This window comes from Ovis aries, chromosome 4 (genome assembly GCF_016772045.2).
Source record: "Ovis aries strain OAR_USU_Benz2616 breed Rambouillet chromosome 4, ARS-UI_Ramb_v3.0, whole genome shotgun sequence".
Taxonomy (NCBI): Eukaryota; Metazoa; Chordata; class Mammalia; order Artiodactyla; family Bovidae; genus Ovis; species Ovis aries.
In genome coordinates, this window is record NC_056057.1 from 90,796,576 (window position 1) to 90,810,368 (window position 13,793).

General features: G+C 34.7%; 1 protein-coding gene across 8 annotated transcripts in view; it reads right to left on the reverse strand.

Annotated features, from left to right (window-relative positions):
• Positions 1 to 13,793, reverse strand: part of POT1 (protection of telomeres 1) — a 95,144-nt gene that overhangs the window by 67,875 nt on the left and 13,476 nt on the right. For 7 of the 8 annotated variants that reach the window (XM_004008031.6, XM_012177076.5, XM_042248766.2 and 4 more), the window contains 3 exons: positions 6,852 to 6,965; positions 3,955 to 4,002; positions 969 to 1,083 (listed from right to left, as the gene is read on the reverse strand). In XM_004008031.6, the coding sequence (XP_004008080.1) occupies positions 969 to 1,083; positions 3,955 to 4,002; positions 6,852 to 6,965 (277 nt within the window). Of the gene's footprint in view, positions 1 to 968; positions 1,084 to 3,954; positions 4,003 to 6,309; positions 6,342 to 6,851; positions 6,966 to 13,793 lie in introns of those variants that run through there. The other variant, XM_027968775.3, reaches the window with a different exon arrangement.

Consider the following 13,793-nt stretch of genomic DNA (forward strand, 5'->3'; position numbering starts at 1 on the left):
TGGTTCACATATTGCTGAAGCCTGGCTTGGAGAATTTTGAGCATTACTTTACTAGCGCGTGAGATGAATGCAACTGTGCAGTAGTTTGGGCACTCTTTGGCATTGCCTTTCTTTGGGACTGGAATGAAAACTGACCTTTTCCAGTCCTGCGGCCATTGCTGAGAATAGGTTATATCTTTTCAATTAGCTCTAAAAACAACCCAAATCTTTTGAATAGGGTGTTTAACCCTTTTACATTTAAAGAACTTACTCTTGCCATTTTGCTAATTCTTTTCTGACTTGTAGCTCTTTTGATCCCTGTTTCCTCTTCTGATCTTCCTTTGCATTTCATTGGTTTTTTTTTTTTTTTTTTGTCATTACATAAGGTCTGATTCCTTTCCCATTTTCTTTTGAGTATCATCCATAGATATTTTCTTTTTGGTTAACACAAAACTTATATAAGACATTTTACAGTTAAAATTGTCTCAAGCTAATAAAAAATAAACTATCACACACAAAAATGCTACACTTTTACTCTTCCCTACACATACTCTATGTCACTGATGTTACAACATTACATCGTTACCCTTTTATACTGTGCACCCACTAACATGTATTTACAGGTGGTTCTTTTATATATATTTGTTATTTAACTTCTATACCAGAATTAAAACGATTTACAAATCATCATTACAGTATTACAGTGTTCTGTAATTGGCTATATATTTACCTTTTCTATCGTATTCTATTCTTTTGTATATACTTTCATATGCTGTCACGTTACTGTTTAGCATCCTTTTAATTTCTTTATACTTTAGAACCTAAAGACAACACTTATTTTATAAATAAAACTGGCCAAAAAATCTGCATAAGTATTGTTTGACAATGACAAATCAGAATTGAGCCTGCAAGACTTAAGAGTACCGAAGGGGCTGTGTTGAAACCAATAAAGCAGATCCAGTCCATTAAAATCTTCACCCAATACCTACCAGTTCCTCTGCTTAAGTACGGAGGTTTAAAGAACTTCACAACACCATAGACATTCACAATCATGCCACCTTTAAGTTGATTCAGGGGTGTATATACATAATGTGTGGCTGGAGCCTAAAGAAAGACAGTGAACATATCAATATTATTAAGTATTTATTTAGATTTTAGAATCATGTTATGATCAATTTGTAAGTTAGTAAATTGATCTGCATCTATTTCTTTGTGTCTAAAAAGAGATGCACAGCTTATAAAGATTACTGTATAAACTGTATAAACTAGCTTTTCTTATAAATAGCTTTAATTATTAATGTTGCAATCTATATACAACTTAAAAAAAAAAAAGCAGTTTAAGAGATTTTAGTTCTAGTTTTTAACCTTAACTAGAATCACTTCAAAACTTATGGCATATATTTGTTTTTCTTATACTGCTACGAAGATTTTACTAAGGCCTAAATAAATGCAGATTTGAATACAAATGATATAAAGACATTAAAATGGTAATAAAAGAAGAAAATATAAGAAATAACTGTACATAAGTTTGGAAATAAAAGGGGAAGTGATTTACAGGTGTTAGGTAAACCATTTCTTAAAATCAGCAGTAAAACAATAACCCAGGAGATGTCCCTGGGATGGAAGAAGGCTTTGCCAATAGCTCTCCTCCACATCTGTACTGCACCTAAGAAACAGGTTGGTCTTAGTCCTTATGAGAGGCTATATGGGAGACCTTTTGTTTATGTCAGTGACTTCTTCCAAGATTCAGAGGCTCAGACCTTCCAGTCTTATACCATGGCCATTGTGAAATTCCAACAAGATATACACCTGTGGGGTGTCAACTAGGGCCCAAAAGATTTTAAACAGCTACCATTATATGCTCTAGGGACTTAAGTCCTGATTAAAGTCTGAAAAGATGGGTCCCAAAGGCTTAACTCCAGCCCACATGGAAGGGCCCCTACCCTGTAATACGTTCTACCCTCGCAGGAGTCAAGGTACTCAGACATGACTCCTGGATTCACTCATGAGTCAAGCCATGGGAAAAAACAGAAAAGGACACTCAGTATACCTGTGAGCCCCTGGGAGATCTTAGATACCTATTCAGGACTACAGATGAGTGTCATTCCAATGAATACACCAAAATTGTTTCTGGGGATAAGATTTCTCAGGACAGTTCTAAAGAGCAAACACAGCTTGGCAGGGGCTGTACTCCAAAACAGACATGAGATAGATCTCCTGATCCCTGAACAAGGAGGGACTTGAGTCATCTTGAATGAGATGTGTTGTTTCTGGGTAAATACCTCCAAGTAAGTTAGTAAAGTAATGCTCAAAATTCTCCAAGCCAGGCTTCAGCAGTACATGAACCATGAACTTCCAGATGTTCAAGCTGGTTTTAGAAAAGGCAGAGGAACCAGAGATCAAATTGCCAACATCTGATGGATCATCGAAAAAGCAAGAGAGTGTCAGAAAAACATCTATTTCTGCTTGATTGACTATGCCAAAGCCTTTGACTGTGTGGATCACAATAAACTATGGAAAATTCTGAAAGAGATGGGAATACAGACCACCTGACCTGCCTCTTGAGAAACCTATATGCAGGTCAGGAAGCAACAGTTAAAATTGGACATGGAACAACACACTGGTTCCAAATAGGGAAAGGAGTACGTCAAGGCTGTATATTGTCACCCTGCTCATTTAACTTATATGCAGAATACATCATGAGAAATGCTGGACTGGAAGAAACACAAGCTGGAATCAAGATTGCTGGGAGAAATATCAATAACCTCAGATATGCAGATGACACCACCTTTATGGCAGAAAGTAAAGAGGAACTAAAAAGCCTCTATATGAAAGTAAAAGATGAGAGTGAAAAAGATGGCTTAAAGCTCAACATTCAGAAAACAAAGATCATGGCATCTGGTCCCATCACTTCATGGGAAACAGATGGGGAAAGAGTGGAAACAGTGTCAGACTTTATTTTTGGGGAGTCCAAAATCACTGCAGATGGTGATTGCAGCCACGAAATTAAAAGACGCTTACTCCTTGGAAAAAAAAGTTATGACCAACCTAGATAGTATACTGAAAAGCAGAGTCTTTTTCCTAAGTTCAGAGGCTTTCATTTTCTTCTGCCTTATTTACAGGTGCATGGATGAATCAAATATTTGAACTTGACCTATTTATAACAATTTTGAAAAATACTAATATCAGAGTTAATTGATATTTTTTAAAAAGTATATCAATCCTCTTATTGGTTATTGTTTCCCTAAATAACAAATTTAAATTATACCATTATGGTAGTATTCAGAATTTAAAGCCTATACCCTGAAGTTACTGTTAACTAGAAACAAAGTTGACAAACTCTGTCCAATAGAAAGTAAAGGTTTAAGAACAGGTAGAACATAAACTTTATATTAAACTTTATCAACATATTACCTTTGTTCTAGTTTCACTGAGCTATAAGTAGTTTACTTGAAAAAATGGGAACCTTTCCATTGCTATGAGATAACAGTATTTTTAAAAATATTGAAAAAATGATTGTAAAAGAAAAGCAAAATGTGTCACAAGTGTAAAAAACTTATTTACTGAAAATTACATAATTTATCAAATCACAGGTTAGTGTATAATAATCAGTTTTATACATAAGCTGATGAAAAGCAAAAGAAATGACTAAGATTTAGAAGTAGCAAAAATCCTAGTGTCTTCACACAATACAACTTTTTTTTTCCACTTTAATTTTCTTGTGCACATAACTTTTGCAAAATATAAGCAAATATTCCAGGTAACAGACAAACCAGATATTAATTATTACGCAAATATATAACTCAAATGTAATATCATCGTGTATTGAAAAAGCAGAGATTTATGTTTTCCCACTGTACTATTTCAAACTTTATAGCTAGCTATAAAGTTGCCTGAATACATATTTGTATGTATATATAGGTATGTGTGTGTGGGAGGGTGTGCCTTTCTAAATTAAAATGAACATCATCTTACCAAAGACATTGATTCTGTAGAACAATCTCTTACAGATTTCACATAAACCTGAAAAAAATAAAAGGATTTATTTGTATACAAACATGTCCAATGTGATTACAGACATTTAACTGTATTACACCTACAATCTTAATTTTATAATATTAAAGTTCACTAGAATGGCTTAATAGCTTACAAATGAACAGTGACAGTTACAAAATTGTCTAAGCTAAGCTTCAGTTTAATTCATTAATTTTAATATCCTAGGACGACACTGGTCTATATAATGCCCTGTTCAGACAAACTGAACACAACAAAACAGGTAGATGTTGGCCTGCAGGCACATGGCTTGACCCAATTTTGCTTCTCTACCTGACAGCCTTGACCAAACAGGTAGTCTTCAACTGTGTGTGTGTGTATGGTTGTGTGCATGGAGTGGGGGGTGGTGGAGGGGGCGGTGAAGAGAGAGGGAGAGGATGAACACCTTCGTGTGTGTGGTGGGGGTGGGTCAGGGGGTTGGTAAAGAGAGAGGGAAAGGATGATCATAAAGAATGAAACAGGAGGAAATATCAACCAGGAGAAATATCAACAACCTCAGATATGCATATGACACCACTCTAGTGGCAGAAAGCAAAGAGAAACTAAAGAGCTGCTAGGTAAGGATGAAAGAGGAGAGTGAAAAAGCTAGCTTGAAACTCAAAATTCAAAAAACTAAGATCATGGCATCTGGTCTCATCACTTTATGGCAAATATTAGATTGGTGCAAAAGTAATTGCAGTTTTGCATTGCTGAATTTTGCTGTTTGATACTGGAATATGTTATTAAATAAATGTGGTTATGTCATACATCATTTTAATGTGCATTTTTAGCTGTGGTTTTGCTAATGACTTATTACTTGGTGTTTATTTTATATTTATTTTAGAATATAGAATAATGTTAGACAAAAAGCAAAATTCAAGCCAACTTTTTTATTCGAGTTCAAAGTGGGTCACAAAGCAGAGGAGACAGCTTTCAACATCAACAACAAATTTGGCCTAGGAACTGCTAACTGCTAACATACAGTGCAATATGTTAGCAGTGGTTCAGGAAGTTTTGCAAAAGAGACAAGAGCCTTGAAGATGAGGAGCATAGAGGCTAGTGGTCAGAAGTTGACAACCAAGAGCAATCACAGAAGCTGATCCTCTTACAACTACACAAGAAGTTGTCAAAGAACTCAGTGTTGTTCATGCTACAGTCGTTCGGCATTTGAAGTAAACTGGAAAAGTGAAAAAGATCAATAAGGGGCACCTCATGAGCTGAATGAAAATCAAAAAGGTCATTGTTTTGAAGTGTCATTTTCTCTTATTCGACACAATAACAATGAACCATGTTTTAATTGGATTGTGACGTGTAAGGAAAAGTAGATTTTATATGACAACCGGTGATGACCAGCTCCGTGATTGGACCAAGAAACTCCAAAGCACTTACCAAAGCCAAACTTGCACCAAAAAAAGGTCATGGTCACTGTTTGGTGGTCTGCTACTGGTCTGATCCTCTACAGCTTTCTGAATCCCAGCAAAACCATTACAACTGAGAAGTATGCTCAGCCAATGCATGGCTGCAAAGCCTGCAGCCAGCGCTGCTCAACAGAAAGGGTCCAATTCTTCTCCACAATACCTGACTGCACCAATACTTCAAAAGTTGAACAAACTGGGCTATGAAGCTTTGCCTCATCTGCCATATCCAACTGACTACCACTTCTTCAAGCATCTCGACAACTTTTTGCAGGAAAACACTTCCACAATGAGAAGGAGGCAGAAAATGCTTTCCAAGAGTTCATCGAATCCCGATGCACAGATTTTTATGCTACAGGAATAAAGAGACTTATTTCTTATTGGCAAAAATGTGTTGATTATAATCATTCCTATTTTGATTAATAAAGATGTTTGAGTCTAGTTATAATGATTTAAAATTCATAGTCCAAAACTGCAATTACTTTTGAACCAATCTAACAGAAGGGGAAAAAGTGCAAGCAGTGACAGATCTTATTTTCTTGGGCTACAAAATCACATGGTGACTGTTGCCACAAAATTAAAAGATGCTTGCTCCTTGGAAGGAAAGCTATGACAAACCTAGATAGTGTATTAAAAAGCAGAGACATCACTTTGCCAACAGAAGTCTGTTTAGTCAAAGCTATGGTTTTACCAGCAGTCATATATGGATGTGAGAATTGGACCATAAAAAAGGTTGAGCACCAAAGAATTGATGCTTTTGAACTGTGGTGCTGGAGAAGACAGTCCAGAGTCCTTTGGATAGCAAGGATATCAAACCAGGTAATCCTAAAGGAAATCAACCCCGAATATTCATTGGAAGAATTGATACTGAAGCTGTGATCACCTGATGTGAAGAGCCAACTCACTGGAAAAGATCTTGATTCCAGGAAAGATTGAAGGCAAAAGAAGGGGGCAAACAGAGAATGAGATGGTTAGATAGCAGCAATGACTCAATGGACATGAATCTGAGCAAACTCTGGGAGACACTAGAGAAGGAAGGAGACTGGTGGGTTCCAGTCCATAGAGTCGCAGAGTTGGACAAGATTTAGCGACTGAACAACAACAAAGGAAATCAGTTTCATCGAAAAAGGGGAATCTGATTAATTCAAGGTAAAATCAAGCAGTCCATCAAAAAAGGATGACAGTACAATTGCAGAGAATAGGATCAGGTTTAAACTTATCTTTAAGGGATATTATGTTTAGAATGATGTCATTCTAAACATAAAGCTAAGAAAAGGACTTCTATTTTCTAAACTTAAAATATTTAATTACAATAATTCAGTCAGACAAAATAGTTTATCTGCAGATATACAGAAATACTTCTATTCCATCATTTTAGCTCATTAAAATCATAAAATGATTAGACTAAAAAAATTGCACACTTACATAAACAGTTGATTTGAAGTTCTCAGATGCTTTCAAAAATAAGCAATGTTTACCATCTCTGCTTGGAGATGAAGACGCTGACAAAACAACAAATCCAGCCACTGCAATGGTGTCCTATATAGAATAAAATAATTTAAAACCATCAGTATAACATAATTTGGAAAGCCACATAGATTTTTATTTTTATTACTATGTAAAAAAGGAAATCATTTCTGTAAAATGGAAAACAGGTTTCCCTAAACTTGCTTTATGTTTTCTGACTCTAAGATTTAGAATACCATCTCCTACAAAAATGAGTATCAGTAATGTAGGCATAGACAAGTACAATGCCTCTCTGAATGGACCAGGAAAACACTAAATCACATAGAGATTTTTATTTATCAAATAGAGCAACAAAAATGAACATTTATCTCACTTTATGTGCATAAATACACATGAATAAACACAATGAAGAGATAGTGATGAGCCAACAATATTAAGCATGGATATTAAATGAAACTAAATCTCAAGAGTGACTAAATGGAGAAACATGTCATTAGTGCAAAAACTCCATATTGTTATAAAACTAACCTGTATAAAGATGTAAGGTAAAAGACATTAATGAGAAATTTCCATTTCTATACTAATAAGAACAAAGATACTTTCTTTCTACTCAGGTTTATAATAGTAATAAGTCAATCTCGATTTATTCCTGCCTCTCTCATTTTTTAGTTAAATCTCCCTGTTTTATTTCCCAAATAGTGGAACATCCATATTCAATGAATTTTGTCTTGCTCTATTATAAAAATATATGTATATATTTTTTACCTTACTCTTCTAATTTTAACACCAAAACCTTAAGATATATAGAAATCATATATAGAAATCCTTGAGTGTTAGGCAGTTTCCTTCAATAATTTTAATCTCTACCAAAAAAAAGTCTTCTGCATTGCTGATTTTTTATTTACAAGAGTATAGTGTCAATTCCCAGGATTCTCTATTTAGATTCATTAACTGGGCCACGAGCACCTTGAAGACAAAGTGGTGTCTTATTCTGCTTTGTATTTAGAGGGCTTGGCACAAAGTAGGCCCTCCGTAAACTATCCATGAATCAAAGGAAGGATCATAAATTGTCTTTCTAAAGTCTCTGGCTCTATCTAGATATTTTAGCTGCGCAAATTTCTCCATCTTATTTTCTTCAGGTGAGACTGCAAACATAATTGTGTCTGCACTGCTAATGCTATAGTTAAATGGGAGAAAATTTTCCTTCCCACCGAAGATTTTCCATTATCCTGTTTTAGGGAGCTCTAAAGACTCCTTCAGGAATTAATTACTTTTATAACTAAAAAATATGAAATTTTTTCCAATATACCTTAGAACAGTATACTCTGATTTAAATGAAAACAATATTTTTGCCAAAGATGTGAAGTTATTTAATCAAACTAACACAAGAAAATAAACATAAGTAGGGAAGTCACTGGTTTGTCAGTTCTATATTCTTCAAAATACAAATAATAACCCATCTCATATTATTTTCTATTTTACTTTAAAATGTCTTAAACATAAACCTTTATACTAAATGAAAATGTTAGGGGTAGAGATGCATTTTTCTATTTTTCTGTGTAAACTAAACTTTTAAATACAAAATATTTTTTTTATCATGGCAAAAATAAAGAGACAAATTATTTAAAGCAGGACATAAGTATTCATAATAAAACTTTTTCCAAATGTATTCTATTTTAACATTAGCAACACAACTCAAAAAAGTTACAACTTTTCCTGTAACATATAATCAACAAAATGGAAATAACCAAAAATAATCTAAGAGAGGAAAAATAACATGTCTAATTTATTATACTTTTTTAAAAATTTTACTTTTAATTTTCATTGCAGTATAATTGATTTACAATGTGTTAGTTTCAGGTGTACAGCCCTCTTTTTGGACTATTTTGCCTTGTATCACATTACAGAGTGCTGAGTGCTATACAGAGTGCTGTGCTATACAGTAGGTCCTCACAGTTATCTATTTTACATACAGTAGTGTGTATATCGGAGAAGGCGATGGCACCCCACTCCAGTACTCTTGCCTGGGAAATCCCAGGGACAGAGGAGGCTGGTAGGCTGCAGTCCATGGGGTCACGAAGAGTTGGACATGACTGAGCGACTTCACTTTCACTTTTCACTCTCATGCATTGGAGAAGGAAATGGCAACTCACTCCAGTGTTCTTGCCTAGAGAATCCCAGGGGCGGGGGAGCCTGGTGGGCTGCTGTCTATGGGGTCACACAGAGTTGGACACGACTGACGTGACTTACCAGCAATGTGTATATGTCCATCCCAATCTCCCAATGTATCCCTCTCCCATTTATATATTTATATATATATATATATATAATAAACGTGTATGTCGTGTGTTCAGTCGCTTTAGTCGTGTCAGACTCTTTACAACCCACGGACTGTAACACACCAATCTCCTCTGTCCATGGGATTCTCCAGGCAAGAATACTGGAGCGGGTTGCCATTCCCTCTTTCAGGAGATCCTCCCGGGATCAAATCCACGTCTCCTGAATTTGCAGACAGATTCTTTATTGCTGAGCCACCCGGGAAGCCCTATAAACATTAATTTATGTTTAATTTACACATATAAATTGCACTGAAGGGGCTTGGTGATCTCATCCCAACTGAATCTGCCTGTTTTATCTCCAGATACTGCCATTCAATACTACATAAATCATATTCTCTTAAATATCTAGTGCTTTTCTACATACATTTTTGGAATATTCTGAGCCCCCACTAATAATAAATAGCATTTTTCTCTTCTGCACGTATCTATCTATCTATCTTTGAAAATCTAGGCTGTAAATGTTTCTTCCCTGTGAGGTTTATCTTGGATTGTACCCCAAAGAAGGAAGAAGGAAAAATAATTCTTTCTTCTAAACTCTCCTATACATCATTTAACTATTTTTTATATTCTGGGTTATTTATAAACTTTCTTAATATTTTTACTTAAAACTCTGTCAGATCCTTGGGACGAAGAATGTCTTATCAATATGGCTATCTCATACAAGTGACTGGTGGAAGCTGCTGTTCATAACCAGTGGTCAATAAATATGTGCTGAATAAATTAATCAGCACTGGTGAAAACAGAAATATTGAACTTCACGAAGAGAAAAATAAGTGGCCTAGGATTCATATTTAATGATTTATTAATCATAATGGCTCTCAAATTAATTCAAATACACAGAGGATAAGAAAGATTAATATACAATAGGCTGTTTTAGTATGTATAAACATTCATTAGACTAAGTTGGAAATGAGATTTAATATACATTGTTCTAAGTTTCTGAGAAGAGCATACTGAAGCCATTCAAACAAGAATGGGAAATACAGAGTTTAGTAGTGAGACTACAGTATTCTGATATATCAGAGTGGGCACCTATCCCAGTCTACTGAAAACAGAAATAGGAAATCAGCCTGAGAAGCATAACCCTGCTACTAAGAACGATAAGGTTTTAATCTCTATCTTTGCATCAATGTTATAAAAGTGAAAACACATGAAATGAAATCTTTGAACTAACTCAGAATACTCAGGAATCACAAAGGGGTCATTTCCCTTTTGTTACAGTGCCTTGGACTGAGTCCTTGTCATGAAACAATTTTTAGTTTAGCCAAAAGGAATATTTCTACCACAAATCAGTCTCCGAGGTAATGAAATCAGGACACATCTTTTTAACATAAGTGTTCTTTAAAAGCGAAAAATTAAAAAGAAAAAACAAAATCAGGCAACTTACTTGCATATAAACAAAAGTGGTTTTTACATGCTAATATTTCCTAATGATGAACACAATCAGTGGTGCAATAGGAAGCAAATCAATAGATATCAAAAATGTAGATCACAAAACTAGTATATTAATTTGCTAATTTTAATGGATAATACATTAAAATTTCTCATGACTGAGCAGGAAAAGGGCAGAGAAAATATGAAGCAACTGATAATAGGAAAAGAAAAATTTATCTGACTTTACCAAGCAGTAAAGTAATTTTTACTATACAGAACTTGCAAATATTGTTAGGTTATTACACCTTAAAACACTGCTAAAGAGTGAAAGGGTACAGGGAAAAGTCAGGCACCTGATGTCACTGATAGTACAGTGACTGACAGAAAATATTTCTCTAACATAAGAAATGTATTTCATGGGTATTACTAGCATCTATTGGATCGTGAAACACCAAGGACATAACTGGAAGTAATACATGCAATATTAGCATGAAAACCAAAATCTTTAAGTGGTCTCAAATCATTTTATGATCTGATACCCCCACCACAGTGCAACAGCCATATTTTGTGTGACTCACTATGGAATTCTGCCTTCGCATAATTCCTTAGCATTCTAGGATCCTCATGCAGGAATGATCTATTCTCCTAGTACCCCTGTGCTCATTCTTTCTGCTATTTTTCTTATTCTGCTACTCAATCTTCTCAGTACACATCTACTGCTAAGTCGCTTCAGTCATGTCCGACTCTGTGTGACCCCATACACGGCAGCCTACCAGGCTCCGCCGTCCCTAGGATTCTCCAGGCAAGAACACTGGAGTGGTTGCCATTTCCTTCTCCAATGCATGAAAGTGAAAAGTGAAAGTGAAGTTGCTCAGTAAGTGTCCAACTCTTCGTGACCCCATGGACTGCAGCCTACCAGGCTCCTCTGTCCATGGGATTTTTCCAGACAAAAATACTTATTTATTTATAAACAAATAATATAAATATTTATTTATAATTAAATAAAATTAATTATTTTATCACATCTGGATAAAATAATTAATTACACAATAGTTGTTTAATTCCACTTTTCTCCACTGAAAATTACTACATGATGGCAAGGTTCATAACTATCTTAATCAGTAAGATTTTTCAGACATCAAGCATAGAAGACAAAAAATATTCAACAAATCTTCAGACAACTAGGTGAACACCGAAACATATGAATATACCCATGAAACATACACATATTACATTAAAAAAAACCTTCATTAAATCTTAACATAAACTATACAACTACCACAAAACTTACTTCATAGAAACCTGGCATTTTAGAATTGTAAAGGACCTGAGAAACCATCTAATCAAGTATATCTTCACTTTTCAGATAAGAAAATAAGGGCCAGAGAGGATAAATGAGCAGTCTGTGGTCACATACAGCTAACTATTGTAGAACAAGACAAGAATCCAGATCTCTGACTTCCAGGTACTACTCTACCTGCCCTTTCAAAACTAAATCCTACAGGGGTGGGAAAAAAATATATTAACAAACGTCTATAATTTTGTCAGTTTTGTGGTAAGATCTTCGAAAAAAAAATTTGAAAAAGTTGTATTTTATATCTACATATTAATGTTAAAACTTTCCTTGAAAGTGAAAAGTGAAAGTGAAGTAGCTCAGTCATGTCCGACTCTTTGCGACCCCTGTGGACTGTAGCCTACCAGGCTCCTCCGTCCATGGGATTCTCCAGGCAAGGATACTGGAGTGGGTTGCCATTTCCTTCTCCAATGCATGAAAGTGAAAAGTGAAAGTGAAGTCGCTCAGTCGTGTCGACCCTCAGCGACCCCATAGACTGCAGCCTTCCAGGCTTCTCCATCCATGGGATTTTCCAGATAAGAGTTACTGGAGTGGGGTGCCATTGCCTTCTCCGAATTAGTTGTATAGTTCTATCCTATTTTAATGAATACCTACTTCAAATATATTTCAATAGCAGAAAACACCTTTCTTATCAGTTAGGAAAAATACTAATATCTAATATATCACACATGTTTTATAGAATGTGTACATGCCAATTCATTTTATTATAAACTTTTTATATTGCTTTTCAAATAAGAATAAATACAAGAATTTTAAGGATAAAGATATAGATCCCTAATATTCAATACCGTGTATTTATTTTTAAAACACTTCTCTGAGATGCCCAAGATATGTTGTGAAATAAAGCAATTTACAAAACATGGATAGTATGATGTCACTGGATAACGCACATATGAGTTTACATATACATATATATACATATGTAAGTATACATATATACATACACATACATATGTAAGTATACATATGTACATACATATATAACCCTGGAAGGATACCAAAAAAATGGCACAGCAGTGATATTATCTAATAATGGGAGTAAGTGATGGGAGTGAAACTTTCCCTGTTAAACACCTACTAAGTATTCTCACTTTCATTCCCCTCTCTCCCTCCCTCTCATCATTTCTGAAGAATATCTTTCTTAAAATAAGACATGATTTGGAGTCTTATGAAACACTGAATTCTTAGTAATTCAGAATTGTCATCATAAATATTAATTATTTAAACAAAGCTGAAATAAAGTCATGCCTTTAAGGGTAAGAATAATAATAAGGAATAACTAATAACAGGCCTCTACTGGAGCCACTCATAGCAGTGCCTCATTAAAATAGCTATACAGAGATACTGATTTTTACCCTACCTAAACAACCTCAAGCAGATTTGATGTGTGTATGATACATTAGCTTTATAAATTTTTATTTCCTAGTTCACTTTCCTGATAAGGTTGATAGGTAGTATTTTTTTTTTTTTTAGTATATTTGTCTCCAGAACTTCACAGTGCCATACCAACTATGTTAAAATTATATCACAATAAAAAACATTTAAATTGCATCAAAAATTACTCTGGTTACTATTGTGAGAGAAACAGCCTAATGAACTATCCTAGGAGTTTTAGAACATGAACTGCATGGCAACTATTTGCTTTCCTCAAGTTTTAAAGTAAGATTTTAAGATACACCACTGACTTAATAACAGCTGTTCACTGAGGAAAAAATAAATGACTACATTCTTTTCTTTGTCCCAATTAAAAATTAAGGGAAAAAATTGATTTACCACCTCTTCACAGAAACTTAGCAAAATAATCCTAGAAGAGAACATAGGCAAAACATTCTC